At 37.2% G+C, this 22,652-nt stretch overlaps 1 protein-coding gene across 4 annotated transcripts in view; it reads left to right on the top strand.

Moving 5' to 3' along the window:
• The window catches only part of DNM1L (dynamin 1 like), a 41,344-nt gene that overhangs the window by 12,976 nt on the left and 5,716 nt on the right, over positions 1–22,652 (top strand). The window contains exons 3-18 of one of the 4 annotated variants that reach the window (XM_054063206.1): positions 3,813–3,851; positions 5,023–5,069; positions 5,983–6,054; positions 6,604–6,690; positions 7,471–7,633; positions 9,620–9,740; positions 10,316–10,447; positions 10,734–10,940; positions 11,143–11,263; positions 12,980–13,135; positions 13,246–13,335; positions 14,391–14,483; positions 15,941–15,997; positions 18,752–18,829; positions 20,914–21,087; positions 21,691–21,800. In XM_054063206.1, the coding sequence (XP_053919181.1) occupies positions 3,813–3,851; positions 5,023–5,069; positions 5,983–6,054; positions 6,604–6,690; positions 7,471–7,633; positions 9,620–9,740; positions 10,316–10,447; positions 10,734–10,940; positions 11,143–11,263; positions 12,980–13,135; positions 13,246–13,335; positions 14,391–14,483; positions 15,941–15,997; positions 18,752–18,829; positions 20,914–21,087; positions 21,691–21,800 (1,747 nt within the window). The remainder of the gene's footprint in view (positions 1–3,812; positions 3,852–5,022; positions 5,070–5,982; positions 6,055–6,603; positions 6,691–7,470; positions 7,634–9,619; positions 9,741–10,315; positions 10,448–10,733; positions 10,941–11,142; positions 11,264–12,979; positions 13,136–13,245; positions 13,336–14,390; positions 14,484–15,940; positions 15,998–18,751; positions 18,830–20,913; positions 21,088–21,690; positions 21,801–22,652) is intronic. The other 3 variants (XM_054063218.1, XM_054063211.1, XM_054063226.1) reach the window with 3 other exon arrangements.

Genomic DNA, 22,652 nt, shown 5'->3' on the forward strand with positions numbered 1-22,652 from the left:
TGTACTAGTATTACATATAAATACATACATTTATATATAGTACTAGTCTGGTTCTTACAAGCTTAAACTTTACCTCTGTCTCAGTGGTTGTATCCAGAAAGCTTCCCTGTTTTTAACACAAAGCACTTTGGATTGCTGTGGTATTCATTTACTCATGGACAATTGCCTTGTCTTTATGACAATGAAGGAAAAAATTGTGTCTCTCCAGTAGCTTAATTTTGACAACACGAGCTGCCAAAGAATATCAGTACATATCAATTTAGAGGTTTTGATTGGTTGGTTTTGGGTTTTTTTTTAATCTTTTAAAAAATATATTATTGTATTCTTGGGAGGATGTTGGGAATGATTGTTAAGAAAGAATTGCAGACAGATATTCTGGTTTTCTAACATGCAACATTAAAGGACATCTCTTCTGTGCCTCAAGGTCGCTAATGAGCTATGTGGTCACTGCAATAAATTAAGGTAGTCGGAAAATAGACACGTGAATTTTCTATTAAATATGAAGAAGTGCTGTGTTTTTATAACATGGTATTTCAAACTGATACTTATATTTTGCAGAGATGTCTGTGGTTTGGTGTGAAGGAAATACTCTCATTATGCTTTTGCTGTTTATTGCTAGCCTGTAGTGATTCAGCATGCAAGGTGTGTTTGTGGTGATGCCACACTGTGTTCTTCTCTTATCAAATTGCAAGAGAAGCATCGCTTTCAGGAGAAGCATCGTTTCCAAGAGAACTGGGGCTGGTCTTCTGAATTATTTAATTGGTATTGCAGCTAAGACCTGTTCTGGTAGCTTGTCCATTTGTTAGGAAATGGAAAAGAGGCAGGAACACATGAATGGTCAATTGGTAAATATTTATAGGTTCTTTTTTTTTTTTGTCCAAGATAGGAAGCTGAATATCCTTCAAAACTTGAGGAGATAGAATTGATATGGAACACAGGAATAATTAATACAGATTAGTTCCTTGCTAAAGCAACACTATTTTGTCAGATTGGTTACTTTTTGCTCTCCTCCTTCTAAGAATCCTTTACCCCTACCTCGCAAAGGGTGTGGACTGCTTCATTGTACTTAAGTTTTGTAGAAGCACAAAAGAAAGAACTTTCACACAAAAGAGCTTGCCCCCTCTAGTTAGCCTCAAGGGTGGAAAAAATGATACAGTATAAAGAAGGGACTGGCAGATGTGTGCATTTTTCCACAAGTTGAATTTTTTATACTTAGACAAATAGAGCTAGGAAAGTGTAAGGTGATGAGGGGGAAGGAGTTCAGATGGTAGTCTGCTCGTTCCAAGAGCTGTGAGGGTATATTTTCCTAGAAAGCTAGGAAAACACAGGATTCTTCCTACTTTCCTGTCTTTTGTCATTTTTAGTATTTGGGAAGTTCTTGTTGCCATGCAGCAAGAAATCCTCTGAGGTGGGAGTTTTTTATGACTGAACAGCTTTTTTGTCCTCCCATTCTGTATGAAGGGAGAAGAGATACATGAATAAATGAAGTCAGTTAGAGTTGCAATGTATTTGAGCTTCCCAGGGGAGCATTGCAGTATAGGAGATAACAAGTAACAGCTTGGTGGAGGACAGTCCTGTGAAAAATAACGTAATCATGTCGAGTTTTCCAGTATATTGAAGTTTTCAGGTCTCTCTCCAAGATATGAAAAGCCAGAAAAGCAAACAGACTGTTGCTTTATTCATGGGATATTTTTTGAAAGGCAGGATGTTTGTTTTTAATAGCTGCTGTTTTAATAGTTTCTTGTAATGTGTAATACTTGATTTTATAATGGTGGACATGTCATTTCTGCACACTTTTATATAGCTTTGAATCTTGAATGTAATCAGGTGGCTAATTAGTCTGAAAGTTTTGCCTGAAAAGCTTCCAGAAAGTAGCATAACCAGGGGAAGACTGATTTACCAGCGAAACTAGTGATAAAAAAAAAATGTTCTACACGTAAACCATAACACTGGGTTGTTAAATGCTAATTAAAATATTTTCTGCTTGCCTTGACCATCCTTGCATTTTCAGTAACGCAAATCCTTCCTCCTTTCCTATCAGCTCCTTTGCATTGAAGTGGAGTTCTTGGGATTTTTTTCAAATGGTAGAGGGGTGTAAGTGCAGATTTCCTCAGAAAAGGGGGGCAAGAATTTCCCCACTATATAAAATGAAACTTTTAAAAGCTTATACTTGGACCAGATGACTTTTCTGTACACGTGAGGAGACTGCAATTTATTCCTTAACCCTTTCCCCCCCCTTTCTTTTCTTTATGTGCACCATGGCTGAGGTTAAAACTGAACCGTTTAACAAAGCTTCATCTTCTCTTGGGTTACATGTAGCAAAGAAAACTTGTGACTTGTTAATGCTTAAACAGTTTTCATTCTCCTTTGATACGTAGATGTTAACAAGTTAAAATGCAATGCCTGTGACTAAAAGGTGTCTTTTTATATATATTTTTATAACTTGATAGATTATACTAAAATAAAACATTTCTTTAAACATGGAACTAAGCCTAGTACCTACCTGTAGATTCTTATGTCACCACAAACCCAGTAATTTAAGACTAAAACAATGTGTCCTAGGAGGACATCATCCCTCTAGGAAAGGGACATAATGGGAGACTGCTTGGTCCATATCTTTCAAATGTAATGGTGGCAGTGTCTTGCTGTATCTTTTTATTCCTGGCTTCATGCCTGTCTTTGCTCCCTTAGAGTCAACTTTTGAGAGAGTATAAAATACTGTAGTTTATTCCTATGTGTGCATCTTGCTTTATTTCCTCAGAACTGTAAATAAACTAAACCTGTTTAAAAATCTGGAAATAATAAGCCTTTTCGTTTTGCACTTATGTCGGAGACTGGTATGTAATTTTGTCTACTTACTGACCAAGACAAACAAAAGCTGCCTCATAACAACGTTTTTTTTTTTTTCATAAGTTATATGCCTGAAGAACAGTAAGGATAAAAGTAGTTTGTTTTTTAATTTATTTTTTTTTTTTCAATTTGATCTGGTCCATCTAAGTCACCATATTTCCATTGATGATAAGCATTTGACTTACCTACCTGAGCAGGGCACCCCAGGTGTTAAACTAAGGTTTCCAGACTGATGAATTAATTCCTATTGTGCTACTTGCATTTTGTGCCAAACATGTCTTCATCAACTTGTTTTGATTCTTACGTTTCCATGGTCCTGTACTGGCATCACATAAAAGGAGGGTTGTAAACTCATCAACCCTCCAATAATAAGCTTTTTCTGTAGTGGGATTTCCATAAACATTTTGAGAAAATAAGTTGAGAAGGGTGATAGTTAATGTCACTTCTTAAATCTGTCTTATAACTGCCATATTTTTTTTTAATTGAGCATTAGAAAGTCTGATGCAAAACCTCAGATTTCTTTCCCATACAGTACTATTACTTCCAATGACATTAAAAATGTTTTCTTACTCTTTTTCTTTCTTGCCATGAGTAAATACTGAGAAACATATTTTGCCAAAGAAATTCAGCTTTGTGGAACCTAATGGTGCTGTTTTCTGAACTCAGATAAAAGCATTGTGAGCTGTTGGAATTAGATGAACAGCAATAGTAAAGTCATCATCAAGTAAACTTTGTTGTGTAGAATATCTGATTAATATGCATTATTTATCAGTGTTTAGCTAAGATCATATTTCTGTGTATATTGTTAATGTTGCGCATTCTCATCAATAGTAGAATAGCATGCACATCTGTCTGCATGCACTTGTGATCTTTGTAATTGGTACTGTAAGTTAACAAAATGCTATATTAAATATGATTAAACATTTTAAACATCATTCAATGCTGTTTCTCTTTAACTGCAGACCCAGCTACATGGAAAAATCCAAGACACCTTTCTAAAGGTTGCCTTTATCCACTTGTTTTTTCTCCCTATGCATAAAGTGCATGCTTATAGACTAAACCACATACATTTCATACCACTCTATTGTTGATTACACTTTTACTTTTACACTTTGGCTACTGTGGTGTTTGATTATTTTGAGTCTTGTGATCTGATTGATTTTTAGTTTTTTGACCTTGTTGCATTAGTAAGAGATGATTTTTGCTTTTCTCCTGTGCTGTTGCTGCTTCATAGAATTTTCTGCGCTTTGAATTCCCAAATCCTTTTTTAAAAATTGCTATTGATCAGTATCTTGAAATTAAACTTGGGTGGAAAAAATGTTTTGTGAAATGACTTGATGGTAGGTAAGCAGTGTGTTTGCCAAATGGTCAGATTTCTTGTAGACCATTCTTCTAGAGAAGATAGCTGTATCTGGGAGCAGAGGGGAAATGACCACAAACTAAAAGTTTGAAATGGAACTTCTCACTAATGCTTGGAAATGTAGTTGTGGAAGTGTGAGTGTCTTGCAGTATTCAAACTGCTGCCTGCGCTATAAAGCAGGAATTGACAAAACCTCCTTTGCTGTTTCTGGGACTGTTTTTGAATAGGCCCAAAGTAATTTTGGACATCAGTGGTGACTCACAAGAGTTAAAATGTTTGGTCCTTGACAGATTTGGGAAGAGGTGTGCTCTTCTAAGCCTTCACTGTTATGCAGAACTCTTATGTATTTTATGTTTGCTTGGGTTTGGTTCTACAGGTTTTCCTAACTTTTTCTTTCAGCTGTAATTTGATCTCACTTGCATGGTTAAAGAAACGATGCTAAAAGCTGCTGTTTTTTTCAGTTTTTTTAATCTATTGCTAATAATTCTTTTGTTTTCTGTTGTAAGCTGTTACTTAATGGACTAGACCATTTCTGAAAAATAGTAGGGCAGGTGATTGGCTCAGTCACAATTAGGAAGGTGGACCTTGTGTAAGAGAAACAAATTAAAAAGAATAATGAGATATAATGCTTAAATAAGCAGAATCATGAATTTATTTCTGTTGAGCTATTTAATGTCTAACTGTAGAAAGCAGAATTTTTCTCATGTTGCTTGGGGGAAAAAATAAATCACATTGTAGTTTTCAACAAACACGCTCTTGGAAAAATGTCATTGAAACGTTTTCTTCCTCATGTATCAATTATTTGTTTTCAGAGATAGATGCCGAAGAGTGGGGTAAATTTCTTCACACCAAAAACAAGGTATGTTTACTCTGATGATGGAGTAGCAATGCCATTGATATATTATCAAATATACATTTAATTCTATATCTCTTCCCTTGGCTTTCCCAAAAAGATTATTCTGCTTGTTATACTTTATATCAGAACATTAAAGATTTTCTGTTTTGCTATTTACATAACTTTTGAAAACACTGTTTCAAACTCAAGATAGAAAGTTTTTCAATAGTTGTCTGTTGTGTGGGTCATTGTTACTGCAGAGTTATTTATCTGTCTTAATATATTTTGTGTTACTTTGTTTTTTCTTTTTTGTGTGTTGTCAAAATTATAGTTGAAGTTGCAAAGACAAGGAAGTTTATAATCACAAATTGTTTCAGTCCACTGATGCACTGAGTGCTTCAGAGGTTTATTAGAAAGCTGTGAAAAGAAAGGAAGAGCCTAATGCATATCGGAGGGAGAAGCAGAAACTGAGATGACATAGGCCTTGAATAATAGCATCAAAACTTGATTCTTTGCTTGAAGAAAGTAATCTTTTGTTGGCAGATGAGTTATTTAAGTGTTTATTCCTTTAAACCGGTTTTCTCCCTTTCTAGGCAGTGCTAGAAGTTAAAGTAAATCTAGAGAGGAATGCAGAGGTAACCTATGTGAGAGTAGCTCTGTGCTAACTTATTTTTGGATTTGTGGGCGGAGAATACTTTTGACAAAAGTGAAGAATTTAGAAATGGAACTCTGTTCTTGTTGTCTCTGATGATTGCTGTTAGCATTAGCCTAAAGTCTGAAAGTAATTCTTATTTTTTCTTAGTTTCTATATACTTAGTTATGGAGTTTTTCACTGTCTCTTAGAGAAGAGAGCATTATTTTGCAGTTAGGTAGGTGGATACTGTCTTGATTTTTTTTTTTCTTTTTTTAAACAATTTTTGTTTCTTCCATACTTCAGATCTATACAGATTTTGATGAAATTCGTCAGGAAATAGAAAATGAAACTGAGAGGATTTCAGGAAATAATAAGGTAAACATTGCACTGCCCACCTTTGTCTTACCATAGATTCTCCTGCTGCTCAAACCTTTCTTAAGCAGTTCTGGCAGCTACAGGTTAAAAGCACTGAACTAGTCTAATGAAACAGACTGTAACATTACTTGCTATCTTCAGATTTTTTTTCACTGTGTTTGAGATAAATTGAGCTAAAACACAATGCAGAGACCTGCTGTTGCTTTACTTCAGAGCTTCCATTATAATAGTGGAAAAAAATAAACTTTGAGTTAAACTTGCTTCCATTTCTCCACATGCATGGCTTTCTGTGTAACTACGGAGTATTCTATTCTCGCATATCTATATAATCACTGGAATATAGAAGCTTTTATGCATTATATTGAGGGGAGAAACAGGTCTGCTTCCAAAGACAAAGGAATCGATTGACAGATGTGGCTCACCATGCAATTGTAAGGTGTATGATGGAAGGAAGTTTTTCTAGTATGAAACTACAGCTTCTGGCTTTCTGAAGGGTGCGTTTAACTAATTCAGTAGACTGATTACTTTTTATTGTTAATATATTTCTAGGGAATCAGTCCTGAACCTATTCATCTTAAGATTTTTTCGGCTAATGTCGTAAATCTGACTCTTGTGGATTTACCTGGAATGACAAAGGTAAGATGCAGAATACTTCTCTTCTGACTTACTGTGAAAGGTGTACTTCGAAATAGGGAGTGCGTTTTCACTCTCTGGCCTTTTTTTGTAGTGTTAAATAGCTTTCCTGAGGTTAAGTAGTTGGGTATATAAATTTGAGATGTCACCATCTTCTAGTGTAAGATTTGGGTGTCTGGTGCTCTTTGGTGTTGTAAGAGTAGATTTGCTTAAGTTACTCCTCTTTCTTTATACAGCTAAGGGATTGGAACCATTGTGTGGGCTGCATATTCTTTTTGATAGAAGAAGTAGCACTCAAAGTTATACCTGCAGATAGATGGACAGTTGACAAGCTTGAAAATGTTTTCCCTGTTGCTTCTCCAGAAGTTGCTATGTGTATTTTGTATAAGAGGTTGTTTAAAGTGAGGATACACTAGAAGAAATGTTCATGTCCTGTTTGTTCAGGCTTTATACTGAATGATTTTCTGTGGCATGAAGATGACTTCTTTACCTGCCTATGCGCACATACGCACCCACCCTGCCGGTTGTGCAGGTGGTTCTTGGATACCACATCTTGACAGCAGTATCAAATAATTTGAATTTATTCTTATTTATATGAGAAAGTTTTTGATTTTTATATGTTTCAAGATCTTCCTATTCTTTCCTGTTTGTTTGTGAAGGACAGAAGAAAAGGGCTGGAAAACCTTATCTTACACCATGGTATAGGGTATGAACTTTCAGTGAGTGGTGTTATACATGCATAAATACACAATTTTGAACAGTTCTGTGTTGTTTTTTCTCTAGGTACCTGTTGGTGATCAGCCTAAGGACATTGAACTTCAAATAAGAGAGCTGATCCTTCAGTTCATCAGCAATCCAAATTCAATTATTCTGGCAGTCACAGCTGCTAACACAGACATGGCTACTTCAGAAGCACTTAAAATTGCACGGGAAGTAGATCCAGATGGTAAGCAGCAAGAAGAACTGGATCTTCATTCAAATGTTTTTAAAAATTAAATCCTAAAATAAAATGAAATAGTTTGGCTAAAAAGGAGTAGGAAAAACAAATGTCACTGCATTTTCTAGAAAATATAATTGTTATATTTGCTTAAAGGCTTCCTGCTGCAGTCTCTGCAACTCAGAGAATGTTGTGATGAATTGATATCTAATAGATTTCTGGCTTATGAACAGGCAAAATAACTATTTTAGTAGTCTTAGGATCCACTGCTGTTTCCAGAGCATGAAAATGGTGTTACAGAATGTTGGGGATTTTGAGATTTTTAGTAGTTTACAGTAGTCTGTTAGGATGACCTCATACTTTATTGTCCAATGTTTCTTTCAGTAGAGAAAATACGCAACCCTGTAGCTAGTAGTTAACTATCTAGTTGTTAGTTTAGGGACTTTTGGTAAGAGTAAAATGAATATATTGTGTCAGTATCAATTTTAGTGCCCAGCATACTTATACGACAGAACTGACTTATTTGATTTAATCTATAAAGAAGGTTACCATCTTGACAATTGACATAATGACTTTGGAACGGTTCTGAGGCTACTGGGTGCCTGCCTCTTGTTTATGGAAAATGCTATTGGTACTACTAACTGAAAAAGGACACTCTGTGATTTAAAGGAATATGGAAGAATATACTTGAAAAATAGGTATACTGAAACTAGGCTGAAGTTTAATGTTGGTATGGGACAGAAGAATTGAGGGTAAAGCATAAAGTGTAATATTTCTTGATTGTTTTCAAACTCTTGAGTCTGTTTTGGCCTCTTTGCCTAATTCTTTATGGGTTATATAGCCATGTAACTTAAAGGGAGAATGTCTTCTGACAGTCCTCTCAGTCAGATTGTCCTGATCCAAGGCAGGGGACCCTTTCCTTTTAATTTGCCCCTTTAAAAACAGTCATCTGTGACTTCTGGATCACTTCCCAAAATTCTAAACCTTATAGGTTTGGAGTGGCAGCTCATTTTGCAGGTATGTAATGAGGAATAACAGTATGTGATGAGAACTTGAAGTACTGAAGTAGGTAAACTTTCTGACTTGTGTTCATCTGAAAGTTTCAGAACCCAAGAACCTTCTGATTTCTCTGAAGTACTGATTTATTTTTAGACTAAAAAAATATGCTGTATTTTAAAGGAAAAATTCTTGCCATGTATTTTTTTTTTCCAGACCCAGGAGCCTGGGAAATCCTAAGGTTCTAGACAAATCCTGTGCATGTCAACCTACTTGTTTAGTTGTTCAGTATTTACGTATTTAATGAGTTCAGGTCCGTTTTTCCACCATGGTGTCCAATATGAAGCTTAGTTTTAATTCAGGGAACATTCAGTCACATATTCAATAAATATGTTTCATTAGCAGAATGAAATTCCCTAAAGCTTCTTCAGTAGATATATTTCAAGCTATTCAGTGTCTTGGGGCTTTCAGCTATGTATTTGATGCACTATGTTGGTAGTTGTTACTACCACTAAGCTGGCTGTTGCCTCCCTTAGCAGCTTCTCCAGTGGGTAGTGGTATTTCAAATCTAATTGCAAACAGATTGCCGTTATGTCTGGTCCTACATATATGCTAGAAATATGTTCAGTTCACTTACGCTTGCAAGTCTCCTGCCTGCCTTACTTAATCTTCTCCACAAGTGCTTAGTGATGCCTCTAACCTCACATAGGATGCAGACATGTTTGCTGTAATCAGGGATGACTATCATTTCAAACTACATGGTGCCTAAACCTTTTCCTTTAACCAGATATGTGTGGGAAGCAGTACCTGCCAAATACTTTCCTAAACGTCTGTTAAAAAGGGGCGTCAGGTAGAGCAGTGTCACGTGTTCTTGTGCTGGTCTTTGCTGGTTTGCAGTAGTAAACTTCGTGCAGCTTTCTGAAGAAGTTTTTGAATGCTGAATTTTAGCTACCCTGATCAAGACAAAACATCCCTGCGAGTGCATTTTCCTTTTTGCAGGTCGAAGAACCCTTGCTGTTATCACCAAACTGGATCTCATGGATGCTGGCACTGATGCTATGGATGTGCTTATGGGAAGAGTGATTCCAGTCAAACTTGGCATCATTGGAGTAGTGAACAGGTCTGTCTGGCTACATTGATGCTAGTTTTAGAACTGTGTTAATACAGAGTGGTGCTTTTGGCTTTATTAACTGTGAATATAGTTTTAAGAATAAGGTCACTTAATGTTGAAAGAAACTTCTGAATAAGCAAACGAGATGCTCGTTCATTGCTTCCCAAAAGCCTGTCTGTTCTTCCACTAAACCAACCACTAATTTAGAAAGCAGTTGTCTTTTATCTTGAAGGATGATTCTGGTCAGCTGTTCACATTAGCACTGTCCAGTACAGATCTTGTACATATTAGTGCTAAGTGCATGTGGCTATAATACTGTTCATTTAGTTTTTGCGTTAGCTAGGTCAGATGTCATGTAGTTTCAGTGAAAGTGTTTGCTTAGTCTGTATGCAGCTGCTGCCCATACTGATTTGTTGATTGTGCTGCATGGAACAACAAATAAAACCCTTTATTGTCTAAGGAAGATGAGTTATATGTGTAAAGCAAAAACTTGCTGTTAGATGTCCTGTCCAGAAAAGCAGAAGTGTAAATTATTTTTACTTTGCATTTATTAACTAGTGTATAACTCTGTCTTTTAACTTCAGGAGTCAGTTGGATATTAACAATAAGAAAAGTGTAGCTGATTCCATACGTGATGAGTATGGTTTTCTTCAAAAGAAGTATCCATCCCTAGCCAATCGAAATGGAACCAAGTACCTTGCTAGAACACTGAACAGGTATTACCTATCATGTAAAATAAAATAAATGTTTGCTTTTAAAGATACTGTAAGGTATTAATTGGTGTCTTAGAAATATGTCTAAACATTTTTTACCTTTACTTGCTTTTTTGGTGCTGTACATTAAAGAAAACTCTGGTTCCAAATTCAGTTTCTGAATTTACTGTAATTTCTTGTGAGTAAATGTTTTCCCTAGATGATTATTTTCCATCTCTTCTCTGTTTATGGAAATGATAAAGCTGAAACTTTTCCTCCTTTCTAATGAGGGACTGTTTTCTATTTTTAGGCTACTGATGCATCATATCAGGGATTGCTTGCCGGAACTGAAAACCAGAATCAATGTCTTAGCTGCTCAGTACCAGTCTCTACTAAACAGCTATGGGGAACCTGTTGAGGATAAAAGTGCCACTTTATTGCAGCTTATTACCAAATTTGCCACAGAATATTGTAACACTATTGAAGGAACAGCAAAATACATAGAGACTTCAGAGCTGTAAGTACCAAATGGTTTTCTAGAATACTGACCGAGCAGTTAGACCTACCTAATGGCAGTTGTTGGCTTTCATTGGCTATACTACTACACTAGAGAATAGCATTCTCATAATTGTTTAAATTCAAGTAACTGCTGTAAAAACACGTTTGAAATGAGAGCTTTTTTCTTGTTTGCTACTTCAGTTGTTATTTTATTCTTTCAGATGTGGTGGAGCCAGAATTTGTTACATTTTTCATGAGACCTTTGGAAGAACTTTAGAATCTGTTGACCCGCTGGGTGGCCTTAATACAATTGATATTCTGACTGCCATTAGAAATGCTACTGTGAGTTTTCTTCTGTATTTATAAGTGTTGTTGCTATATATTGGATTTGAAGATAAGGTTTCAATAAATTTGTGTTCCTTCAGTCCTGTGAATTAATGATCTCAGCTGGATGAGTTAATATTAAAAGGCTGAATCTTGCTTTTTGGTATTTTAAGTGGAAAAAAATTACAATATCCAAATTAGGACCATTATCCTATATGGAATGAGTTTAAGGTGAATGGTTACATCTCATTACTATTATTTAAAGGCTGAAATAGAGCTCAGGCCCAGCTTTGGCAACTCTATGCTGAATTTATTATATATTACAGAAATGGTGATGGAAGACCGCCTCTCTGTTTATTTTGCATTAAGCACTTCTGTTAGTTATGAAGACACGTCTGATGATGTATGGGCTAGGACATATTCTGATAATTTAATTCTGTATAAGGGTGACAACTCTTCAGTGTATAGAATCATAGACTCGTAGGATGGTTTGGGTTGGAAGGGGTCTTAAAGATCATCCTGTTCCAACACCCCTTGCCATGGACAGGGACACCTCCCAGTGGATCAGGCTGCTCAAGGCCCCATCCAACCTGACTTTGAACACTTCCAGCAGGGGGGGGCATCCACAGCTTCCCTGGGCGACCTGTTCCAGTGCCTCACCACCTTCATTGTGAAGAATTTCTTCCTAATGTCTGATCTAAATCTTCCCCCTTTCAATTTAAAGCTATTCCCACTGGTCCTACGGCTACATGCCCTTCTAAAAAGTCCCTCCGCAGCTTTCTTGTAGGCCCCCTTCAGGTACTGGAAGGCCACTGTAAGGTCTTCCTGAAGCCTTGTATTCTCCAGGCTGAACAACCCCAACTCTGTCAGCCTGTCCTCATATGGAATCTTCACACCTTATAGCTTGATTTTGGATATCAATCATGTAAGTCTGCTTTTGTACCTGTGTTCTGGTTGGTGTGAACAGAGAGTCAGGTTTCTGTGTGGTCAATAATTACTCAAACTTGGACCACATTAGGTACTCTGTGGCAATGATCTGTATATGTGCTCTTATCCTTCTGTAAGTCTAAAATGTAAAACAGCATTTACTGACAGGAGAGGTGTCTTATTTTTATGTGCCATGTCACATCTTTGTGTTTATATATCCTATTTAATTAAAAAAGAAAGGGAAATTTCAGGTAAAAAATGTTTTATGTATAGCTAAGCATTGGTCTGTATTGTCATAAATGAAATTATCCCAAACACTGTAAATTGGTGACACTATATTATCATTGTACTTAGCAGAAAACCCACCTTACTTACCTTGCAGTAAGAATTGTATGCCCAGGACTGTCAAATAAATAATGATAACTTCTCTCCCTGAAGTTAGGAAGACAGTGTCTTTGCATCTGTAATAAATTTAATTTGAACTTGGGTCCACAAATGTAGGAAGAATTGTTCATAATTGTGAGCCTAGAGTGACATTAGTGGGTAGAAACCTTCAAGCTTCTGTAAGGATAGCATTTATTCATCGTTTAAAACAGGGTTTGTATTAAGGATAATGACTTGGTATTTTATAGATTTTGTATTTAAATATTCTTTTACCATATTTTATTCTTAAAGCCTGTCCTGCTTGTTCTTTTGGGTGCAAGCACTGTGATGTGATTTATTCTGGGCTTCATCAGATACTGCTTCTTAAAAGTGCATGTTGTTTCAATACACAATTTAACAACTCTATCCCTGCTTTTGAAATAGGGTCCCCGTCCTGCCTTGTTTGTTCCTGAAGTTTCATTTGAATTGCTGGTAAAAAGGCAAATCAAGCGTTTAGAAGAACCTAGCTTGCGCTGTGTGGAGCTGGTTCATGAAGAAATGCAGAGGATTATCCAACATTGTAGTAATTACAGCACACAGGTAAAAATGCATGGTTTAGAATTATATTTGTAATTATTGGGCTTCTTGCACACACACACACTTCCCTAAAAAGTTCTGGAGGTCTCATCAGTATGTTTTTTTGTTCTTAGGAATTGTTGAGGTTTCCTAAATTGCACGATGCCATAGTTGAAGTAGTAACTTGTCTTCTGCGTAGAAGGCTTCCTGTCACAAATGAAATGGTAATTTTCCATCTACTATAATTTTGCTCGTTTAAGTGTGTATTTTCTGTAGTCTTTCTTGGTGCTTCTGTTTGCTCTGTAATATCAGGAACCCAAATTGTTAAAGGAATCTTATCTTATGATTGTTAAAGGAATCTTATGATTGTTAAAGGAATCTTATGATTGTTAAAGGAATCTTATGATTGTTAAAGGAATCTCTTATGTTTGTTAAATAGCTAGATATTTAATATCTGTATGGTTTGAAACTTCTTCTGTATTAGAAGATAGATACATAAAAAACAAAGGCGTGGCGGGAGCCCTCTTCAGCTTATTGTCCCTTGTGTTTTCCAAAGAAGAATTTTACTAAAACTTGGATTTCACATCTCCTAGTCTTTCTGATACAGTTATATTTCCCTCCTTTATAACAGAAGCTGTGTATTTACTGTAGATTTCAGGATGCAATGTTGAAAATTAAATTATAGTCCTTAGTCTGCGTCTCAGAGATAAAATCAACACAAAATGTTGATTTTGCTTGTAATGCCCATTAGCTATTGAGAACTAAAAATTCAATTTCTATCTTTGAATAAATACACTTTAATATAGAAGTCTGTTTATTGGGGAGGATACAAAGTGTTTCGGTGTTGACTCTGCGTACGTTTGATGTGAAAAGCAAAAATTGTTCTTTATGCTCTCTATTCGCCATGGTGAGTTATCTCGTTGGTTCAAATGTTGTATGTGGGTTATGGCTAAAGATTGACTGCAGCATAGCTCACTTCATTATATTATAGCTTACACTTATTAAATCACTGAGTTTTGTTCATTTATTGCTGGAGATGGGTTAGCTTGATGAAGCTAACAAGTTAAACTGATGTAACATCTAAAATTACCAAAAATCTGAATATAATGCAATGAACGAATTCCCTTCTGGATCAGAACTTTAATGTCTGGGGCAGTAAGAACAATCTTTTTGGACAGTTAGATTATACTTTCTAGCATTGTAGGTCACCAGCATTGCTCTTCACCAGCGTTAGATTTGCTCACTGAATTTTTGAACTGTGAATGGCATTGCATTTCAGGTTCATAATCTAGTGGCCATTGAGCTAGCTTATATCAACACCAAACATCCAGACTTCGCTGATGCCTGTGGTTTAATGAATAACAACATAGAGGTAAGAAAATACATTGTCTTAAAAGGTCTTTTGACTCCCCTAATTGAGAGCATAAATATTTGAAGAAGAACAAATGCTTCATTGAAGCATGGTTGTACATTTTGAAGTATGAAGCTGTAAGATATTACAAATATGGTGTATACTTTTACCTTCTGATCTGTTGATTTGTGAGATTTCCATTGCATATTGCATTTGGAAGCAGTGGTTGATATTTCACTGAAATTCTACCTGTATTTCTGTGTGGAAAATAAGATAGGCAACGAATTGAGTATTGGCTATTAAACTAAATTTTTGAAAGAGAAACTTCAAATAGCCAGTTGCAAAATACTCTTTAATGTTGAATAACTGCATTTTGTCACTGACAGAACGTATCAATAGCTGTAGTGTTCCTCTCATTCATGACAGGATAATACAAGTATTGTATTTCCTCTACTCGGGTTCTAACTTCTGCTTCCTCTCAGGATTGTTCTTGAATTTGTGTTAGCACTCTTTAATCTCCCTGAGGCGATTTTCTCCGTCACCCATAAGCCTTTTACAAGTAGTCTTTCTATTTTTCAAGCCTAGATTTGATAATACTTGTTGCTGTCATCGTTCTATAGAAGCAGTTGTTCTACAGCTGATCTGCTTGATTTTTTCTTGCAACCTGATTCTATTGTGGTACTTCATCTAAGAGCTTGCTAATATTCTTGCGTTCCCCTGCTTAGCCAACACATTCTTTCGTAGTAGTGTTCTTTTTTTAAATGCTTATAAGTTCTGCTCTTTAGTTCTAACCTTTTATTTCCCTCTATACATAAATTTTGTATTGGCTGGGTATGCAGTTGTTTTCCTTTGTAGACTGCTCTTGAATTAGTTCAGAAACAATGTGTGTGCAAACTGCCCTAAGTACAAAAATTAGGACTTTGTGAAATTGAACTTATGAGATTATTGTGTTATTCACAAAACACGTGAAACATCCTTATTCAATGGATAGTCAGTTCTCAGTTTCAAGAAAAATAGGGTCTGTACTTGTCGTGATTGCTTTGAATTCTGTTTTGCTATAAAGTGACTTCTGCTGCCTCCTTCTTCCTTTTGGGCAAATCATAGTTAACGTTGCTGGCCACATAATCTTATCCTTTTGATTACTTGAAAGATTTAAAGCTTAATGAAGGCTGTAGGGTATCTATGCTAAGCCAAAGTATGTAGCTTTGATCTTGTTTTTAAAGGCTCTTGTTTTCATTATGGAATCTGTTGCAAAAAGTTTCACAAATTTTTTTTTAATGGAGAGTTTGCCTTTGACCCTGTAATTGAGTAGTTTTATCCAAATACTTCAGGTTTTCATAGGATCATAGTATGACAACATAACACTGGGTGACATGAAATTACTAGTCTCTAAAATGTAAGTCATCTGTAAAATATGAATCTTGCAAATGTGTTGATAAAGAATAATACATTGAGGTCTTGCTGGATTGTTTTTGAAGGAACAGAGGCGTAACAGGTTAGCGCGGGAATTGCCTTCTACTTTGCCACGAGACAAGGTAGGTAAATGTTGATTTATATCTATTTATTCATTTAAAGTTTAATGCATTTTCCTTTGATCCAATCTAAATATTGGAAACTTTGATATGCTGCCCTAGTAACAGTCTTGAGAACTTCCAGATATATTGACTTGCTTCTTTCAGTTTCCTAAGATAGACGTGGAATGTTATTTACTTCTTCCAAAGATGCAAGTTTCGGCAAGTTTTACATCTGGGATTTCTGAAGACTTAGCTATTAATTTACATTACTATTACACTTACTAGTTGAATGTCATCTCAGTTAAGGCTTAAAATGCCTGCAGATGTTAAAGATGGAGTCAGAACTTGCATGCTTAAATGTACGGCAGAGACTGTTTTCAAAAGATACAGAAGTGAGTTAAAATATTGAGTTTGCCAACATAGTGGCTTGGTGGATGGTTTGGGGTTTTTTTAAGTCACTCTTAAAACTGCAGTTTATTGTGATCTTGCCTTCTTTGGGAGAGGATGGTGGAGGTGACGTTTTCAGTGGATCATCATAATCCGGTCATGTATTCTGTCTCTGGAGCTGGCTTAGTTTTAATAGGTTTTGTGATGGGGTCATCGGCAAGTCAGTATGTGGGTGTAAGAACCAAGTGTGGTGGAAGACATTGTCTGCCTGTAGAAATGAATGGTCTTGCAGTCAGCTGGAGTTTTAACAGTTAGGTATATAGAATCATAGAACCACTAGGTTGGAAGGGACCCACTGGGTCATCGAGTCCAACCGTTCCTAACACTCCCTAAACCATGCCCCTCAGCACCTCATCCACCCGTTCCTCAAACACCTCCAGGAGAGGTGACTCAACCACCTCCCTGGGCAGCCTATTCCAGTGCCCAATGGCGCTTTCCGTGAAAAATTTTTTCCTGATGTCCAGCCTGAACCTCCCTGGCGGAGCTTCAGGCCATTCCCTCTTGTCCTGTCCCCTGTCACTTGGGAGAAGAGGCAGCTCCCTCCTCTCCACAACCTCCTTTCAGGTAGTTGTAGAGAGCAATAAGGTCTCCCCTCAGCCCCCTCTTCTCCAGGCTAAACAATCCCAGCTCTCTCAGCTGCTCCTCATAAGACTTGTTCTCCAGCCCCCTCACCAGCTTTGTTGCTCTTCTCTGGACATGCTCCAGAGCCTCAAAATCCTTCTTGTGGTGAGAGGCCCAGAACTGAACACAGTACTCAAGGTGTGGTCTCACCAGTGCCGAGTACGGAGGGAGAATAACCTCCCTGGACCTGCTGGTCACTCCGTTTCTGATACAAGCCAAGATGCCATTGGCCTTCTTGGCCACCTGGGCACACCGCTGGCTCATGTTCAGTCGGCTGTCAGCCAACACCCGCAGGTCCTTCTCCTCTAGGTAGCTTTCTAGCCAGACTTCTCCTAGTCTGTAGCACTGCACAGGGTTGTTATTCCCCCAGTGCAGGACCCGTCATTTGGCCTTGTTAAACCTCATGCCATTGGTCTCAGCCCAGTGGTCCAGCCTGTTCAGATCCCTTTGCAGAGCCTCCCTACCCTCCAGCAGATCCACGCTTCCACCCAGCTTAGTGTCATCTGCAAACTTGCTAAGGGTGCACTCAATGCCTTCATCCAGGTCATTGATAAAGACATTGAACAGAGCCCTGAGGAACCCCACTTGTAACTGGCCTCCAGCTGGAGTAACTCCATTGACCACCACTCTCTGGGCCCGGCCATCCAACCAGTTTTCAACCCAGGAGAGTGTGTGCCTGGCCAGGCCAGAGGCTGACAGTTTCTGAAGCAGAATGCTGTGAGAAACTGTGTCAAAGGCTTTACTGAAGTCCAAGAAGACTACATCCACAGCCTTTTCCTCATCCAGTAGTCGAGTCACTTTGTCATAGAAGGCAATCAGGTTAGTTTGGCAAGACCTGCCTTCCATGAACCAATGTTGACTGGTCCTGATCACTGGGCTCTCTTGCATGTGCATTATGATAGCACTCAAGATCACCTGTTCCATGACTTTCCCCAGCACTGAGGTCAGACTGACAGACCTGTAGTTCCCTGGATCTCCCCTACAACCCTTCTTGTAGACTGGCACAACATCAGCCAGCCTCCAGTCCAGTGGGACTTCCCCAGTCAGCCAGGACTGCTAGGAGATGATGGAAAGGGGTTTGGAAAGGATATCCGCCAGCCCCTTTAATACTCTTGGGTGGATCCCATCCGGCCCCATAGACTTGTGGGTGTCTAGCTGGACATGAGGCATTTACATTAGCTATTTAGAATCCAAATACACAAAATACAGTTTAAGCTCCTCAGGGATTGCAACAGGAGTTACTGCAGCTGATTAAAAATTGGTTCATTAAGTTTGTTAGGTTGAAGTGAGACAGAGTCCCAGAATGGATCTAATTACTGCTGCCTTTAATCAGTAAAAGGCAGCTGGTGGAGGAACTGAGAATTTAAGGTACCTAGATTTGCTTTCAGTGCTTTTCTATCCGTCTTTTTATTGACTTGTATTTATATCATCAGTGTAAGAGCTGAAATGAAAGTGAAGGCCAGAGAAGCCGAAAGTCTCTTAACTGTCATGGAGATGCTTTTTTTCCTTTGTTTCTGCTTATATTACTGTTTTGCTTGCAAATTCAAAATATTTTCTTTTCTGGATTTTTAAAGCTGCTAGTAGGGAACAGTCTATGAAATTTGTTAGGTAGATCTGGTGGTCGTCAGTTGATTTTTTTTTATTATTTTTTTTTCCCTTACCCCCCTTCCCTCCCTCCCCTCTCCCTGAATTTTTTACCATCCTTAGTCTACTAAAGCTCCAGGTGCATTGACACCTGCTTCCCAGGAGTCTGTTACCGCTGCTTCTGCTGAGGCTGATGGCAAGGTCTGTCTTGATTTTTTCCTATAAGCACTGCATGCACGTTTCTGTTGTTGTGCACCGCAGATCATACAAAAAGTTTGATTTAGTGCTCTGTCACAAACACAGTATGCCATACGGAGTATAGATTACTTGGCATTACTGATTTTAGTATGTGCAGTGGTAGGTAAATATGTGCCATTAAGTGGGAAAGCCACCGGTTTCTGTCTGAACTCTTTGTTGCAGTGTATTGTGGTGTAAGTATGCAGTGTAATTTGCCCCAAACTGAAGTCATTAGATTGTTTGGTGCAACAGTATTGTAATCAAAAGTGTTCAGCATGGTTGTTAAACTGCATGTTTTTAATGTGTTGACAGTTAAAAGAAGGAGGACAGAAGATAAGCTAAAAATGTGAGTTTCCTGCTTTCTGCAGGGAATCTTTGTAGGCTTTATTCAAGCTGAACCTCCTTTTTGTTGCTTCACATAATAATTCAATCCCTGGTTTACTTATATTTGTGAAATGTGTTCTGCAGTTTTTTACACTTTAGGTGTGCTATCTCTCATGTTAAAATAACAACTTACTACAGTAAGGACTTTTTTTGCCAATTGATTTTACTTGGAGTCAGAAAAGATGAGTAGTGACAAGTTTGTGTATTAGGAGCACCGAGAGGATTTGTCCTGAACAAAGTAGTTAAAATCAAAATCTAGTCACTAGTAGGATTTTAACTATTATTTTTTTTAGATTTAGAGGTTCTGATATGCTGTAAAACCTAGAGAAATCAAGAGCTACTGTGAGGATACTGTTGTAACTTCAGGGGCTGCAGAAAGCTGCCAAATTTGGTTTAATTTTGCATTTCCCACAAAGCCTGTCCTTTGTCAGGTGGTACACACTCCACACTTTTTCTTGTTGAAAGAATGTAGCTTTGTTTCTGAAACCAGTTTGGAGATAGAGCAGGCTCTGCAGTAATGAGAACGGCATAGGGATTTCTGCCATTTTGAATAGCTTGCTTGGAATCAGAAATAATGCAATGGAGCTTTCCTCATCAATGGTTCTCTTGTATTAGCAGAGGTTGACTTGAACTCTTCTAGTGCTTTTTTTACAGCGCCTCTGAGCAGTTGTGCAATTTTAATACATTTTCCGATGTGCACAGTTTAGCTCCTAGTATGCAACTGTTGGTATTCTATTTGCCATGCTTGTTTCTCATTCTTTTTTGACTCAAGATCATCCTGTGGTGTGTTAAATATAAACATAATAGATAAATGGGAGGGCATAAAATAAAAATTGCCACTGTTCCACATCAAAATAAACTGTCTTTTTCAATACTAATTTAACATGTGGTGGATACCATTTACTAATATTTCTTTTACCCAATGATTCCCAATGTTTAACAGCTGGGTATTACATCCTTTTCTCAGGAGATCAGCGAGTCATTCTGTGTCTGGAACTTCCCAGAAACTCTGATCTTCACTTCCAGAGATGGAGTGCTCTGTTTTGTTTTGATTTGGTACAAAAAAAAAAAAAGCCCCCTCTAAACTGAGGTCTGGCAGTACAAATACATTTGTAGCAGTGGGACCTAGAAACATAAATGTGCATATTTTTTACCTTTTATTGTAAGAAACTTTTTTGAATTTATTTTTAAGTTATTTTTTGAATTTAAATTCTGTGATATTTTATTTAAGTTTTCCAAGCTGTAGTGATCTTCAAAACATACTTTCAGAACGGTCCTGATAGTACCGGTTGGTTGTATTGCTCCAAGGATGTGTGGTAGAAGTGGTAAAAGCTAAATTATTTAGGAAGACAATTCCATATTTCCAAAGTGATATGTAGACTCTTAAAATGCTGGGGAGCTTTTGTATGCAAGGCATTTTCATACCAGTATTAGGAAGAACATGAATTTAAAAAGCTTTCATTTTACTGGTACTTTGTGTCAGCTGTAAGCAACAAAGGGAGGCAGGAGAATGCGAAGAATAGGATGAAGGGATTATACACATGAAAATCTCATTTTTAGCAGGTCTTGCCAATAGCCTAGTAATAGTAGATTTGCTCAAGATGATGTTTTGGAGTGCCCATGTTCTGACTGTCAAATGTTTCTTCATTATACTGTTTGTGCAGGCTGTGGCTGCTCCTGGAGCAGGAGAGGGGTCTCAGGAGCCTGGGACAGGCAACTGGAGAGGAATGCTGAAAACCTCTAAAGCAGAAGAGGTATTGGCAGAGGAAAAATCCAAGCCAGCTGCAGCCCTACCTGCTAGTCCTCAAAAAGGACATGCTGTAAACCTATTAGATGTGGTGAGTCATGAAAGACAAATACTTCCCCTCTATAGTTCAGGCTCAGGAAGGAAATATATGAATTCCAGATCTTGTAGCTTTGCTACTAATATACGATGTCTTTGTGAATAATTGCCCCTATAGGAACTTCCAGTTTCAGCATTTGGGATAACTGGGTTACTTTCACAGATTCCTGTGCGAGTAAACTCCTTGTCTAGATTGCTCTTCGTATAGCGATAAATCTCAGCTTATGTCTAAACCCAAATTCCTGCTCTTTGCTGAAGTTGGTATTTTTATATTAGAGGAAAAGAATAAGAAGATAAAAACACTTAATTTAAAAATAGATGGAGACCCTGTAATTGTTTAGAGAAGTTACTTTAGTCAGCTTGGAGAAAAAAAAAATCCAGTAGTGGTGCCCTATGACCTTTGTTTCACAGATCTTGACTTTGACATGCCTCTTAATTTGATTTCTGAAGAATTAGAGGTTTGTTCCAAGACAGGCTGCATATATCAAACTGTTAGACTTTAGTTTGAACAATCCTTTATTTTAGACTTTACAGTTCAGGTTTTATTTGCTTATGTAATTGAGAATTGGTAAACTGAGGCTTTTATTTTTTTACATAGCCTGTACCTGTTGCACGCAAACTTTCTGCCCGTGAGCAACGAGATTGTGAAGTGATTGAACGACTTATTAAGTCTTATTTCCTTATTGTCAGGAAGAACATTCAGGACAGGTAAAAGAAAACTTTCTACAAATGTTTAAGCTATACAGATGTTATGATATCTCAAGATTCATGTATATAATCTTGTTATTTTATTATGTTCTTTTGCTTGTAAGCAGAGAGAGAATATAGTATTTTTTTTAAGAAGGAGCAGCAGCATTAAAACTTGACCCTTCATAGAATTAAGAAGCTTGAAGAATGACTTACTTTCTCTAATGCTTTGAGTTCTGTATTGTACTAAGTGGAAGTTTTAATTATTTAGGAGATGCCTTTTCTGAAGGATACTGCAAATCAAAAGATGATTTGCAGTAACTATCTGGAATGAACTCGAGGTGCTGTGTAGCCCTGGAAGAATTTAGCTATGCTGTCCTGTTATTTCAGACGAGAAGGTCAAATAGGAACTTCTGCAGCTGTTTTCTAGAACATAAGTATAAGGATGGACATATCATAAAAGTGATGTTTCTGCTGCATGCAACTCTGGAAGATACCTTTAAATTTTTGCTAAAAATTGTACTTTGTTTTGTAATGGAGAGTGATGTAAAACTTCACTCTGCTTAAGTGTTACTCTTCCTTGCAAAAAATATGCATACATAACAAAAAAATAAAATGCCATCTCAAGCATTATAAATTTGGTATATCTATATTTTTATTTATATTTGGTGAGGCTTTTACTTGATATTGTTTAGATGGTATCTGTACCTACACAGCTTTGAACCCGAGTCTTGGGTTGCTTTCACTTTTAGCCAGTTGACTTCCAAAATATTTTAGGCTTTGTTCTTAAGCTTTTCTTTTGGTAAAACTGGCTTGACAGGAGAATATGAATTTAATTACTTAAGTACTTACAGATTTATATAGTCTCATCAT

Source organism: Cuculus canorus, chromosome 1 (genome assembly GCF_017976375.1).
Source record: "Cuculus canorus isolate bCucCan1 chromosome 1, bCucCan1.pri, whole genome shotgun sequence".
In the NCBI taxonomy this organism is placed as follows: domain Eukaryota; kingdom Metazoa; phylum Chordata; class Aves; order Cuculiformes; family Cuculidae; genus Cuculus; species Cuculus canorus.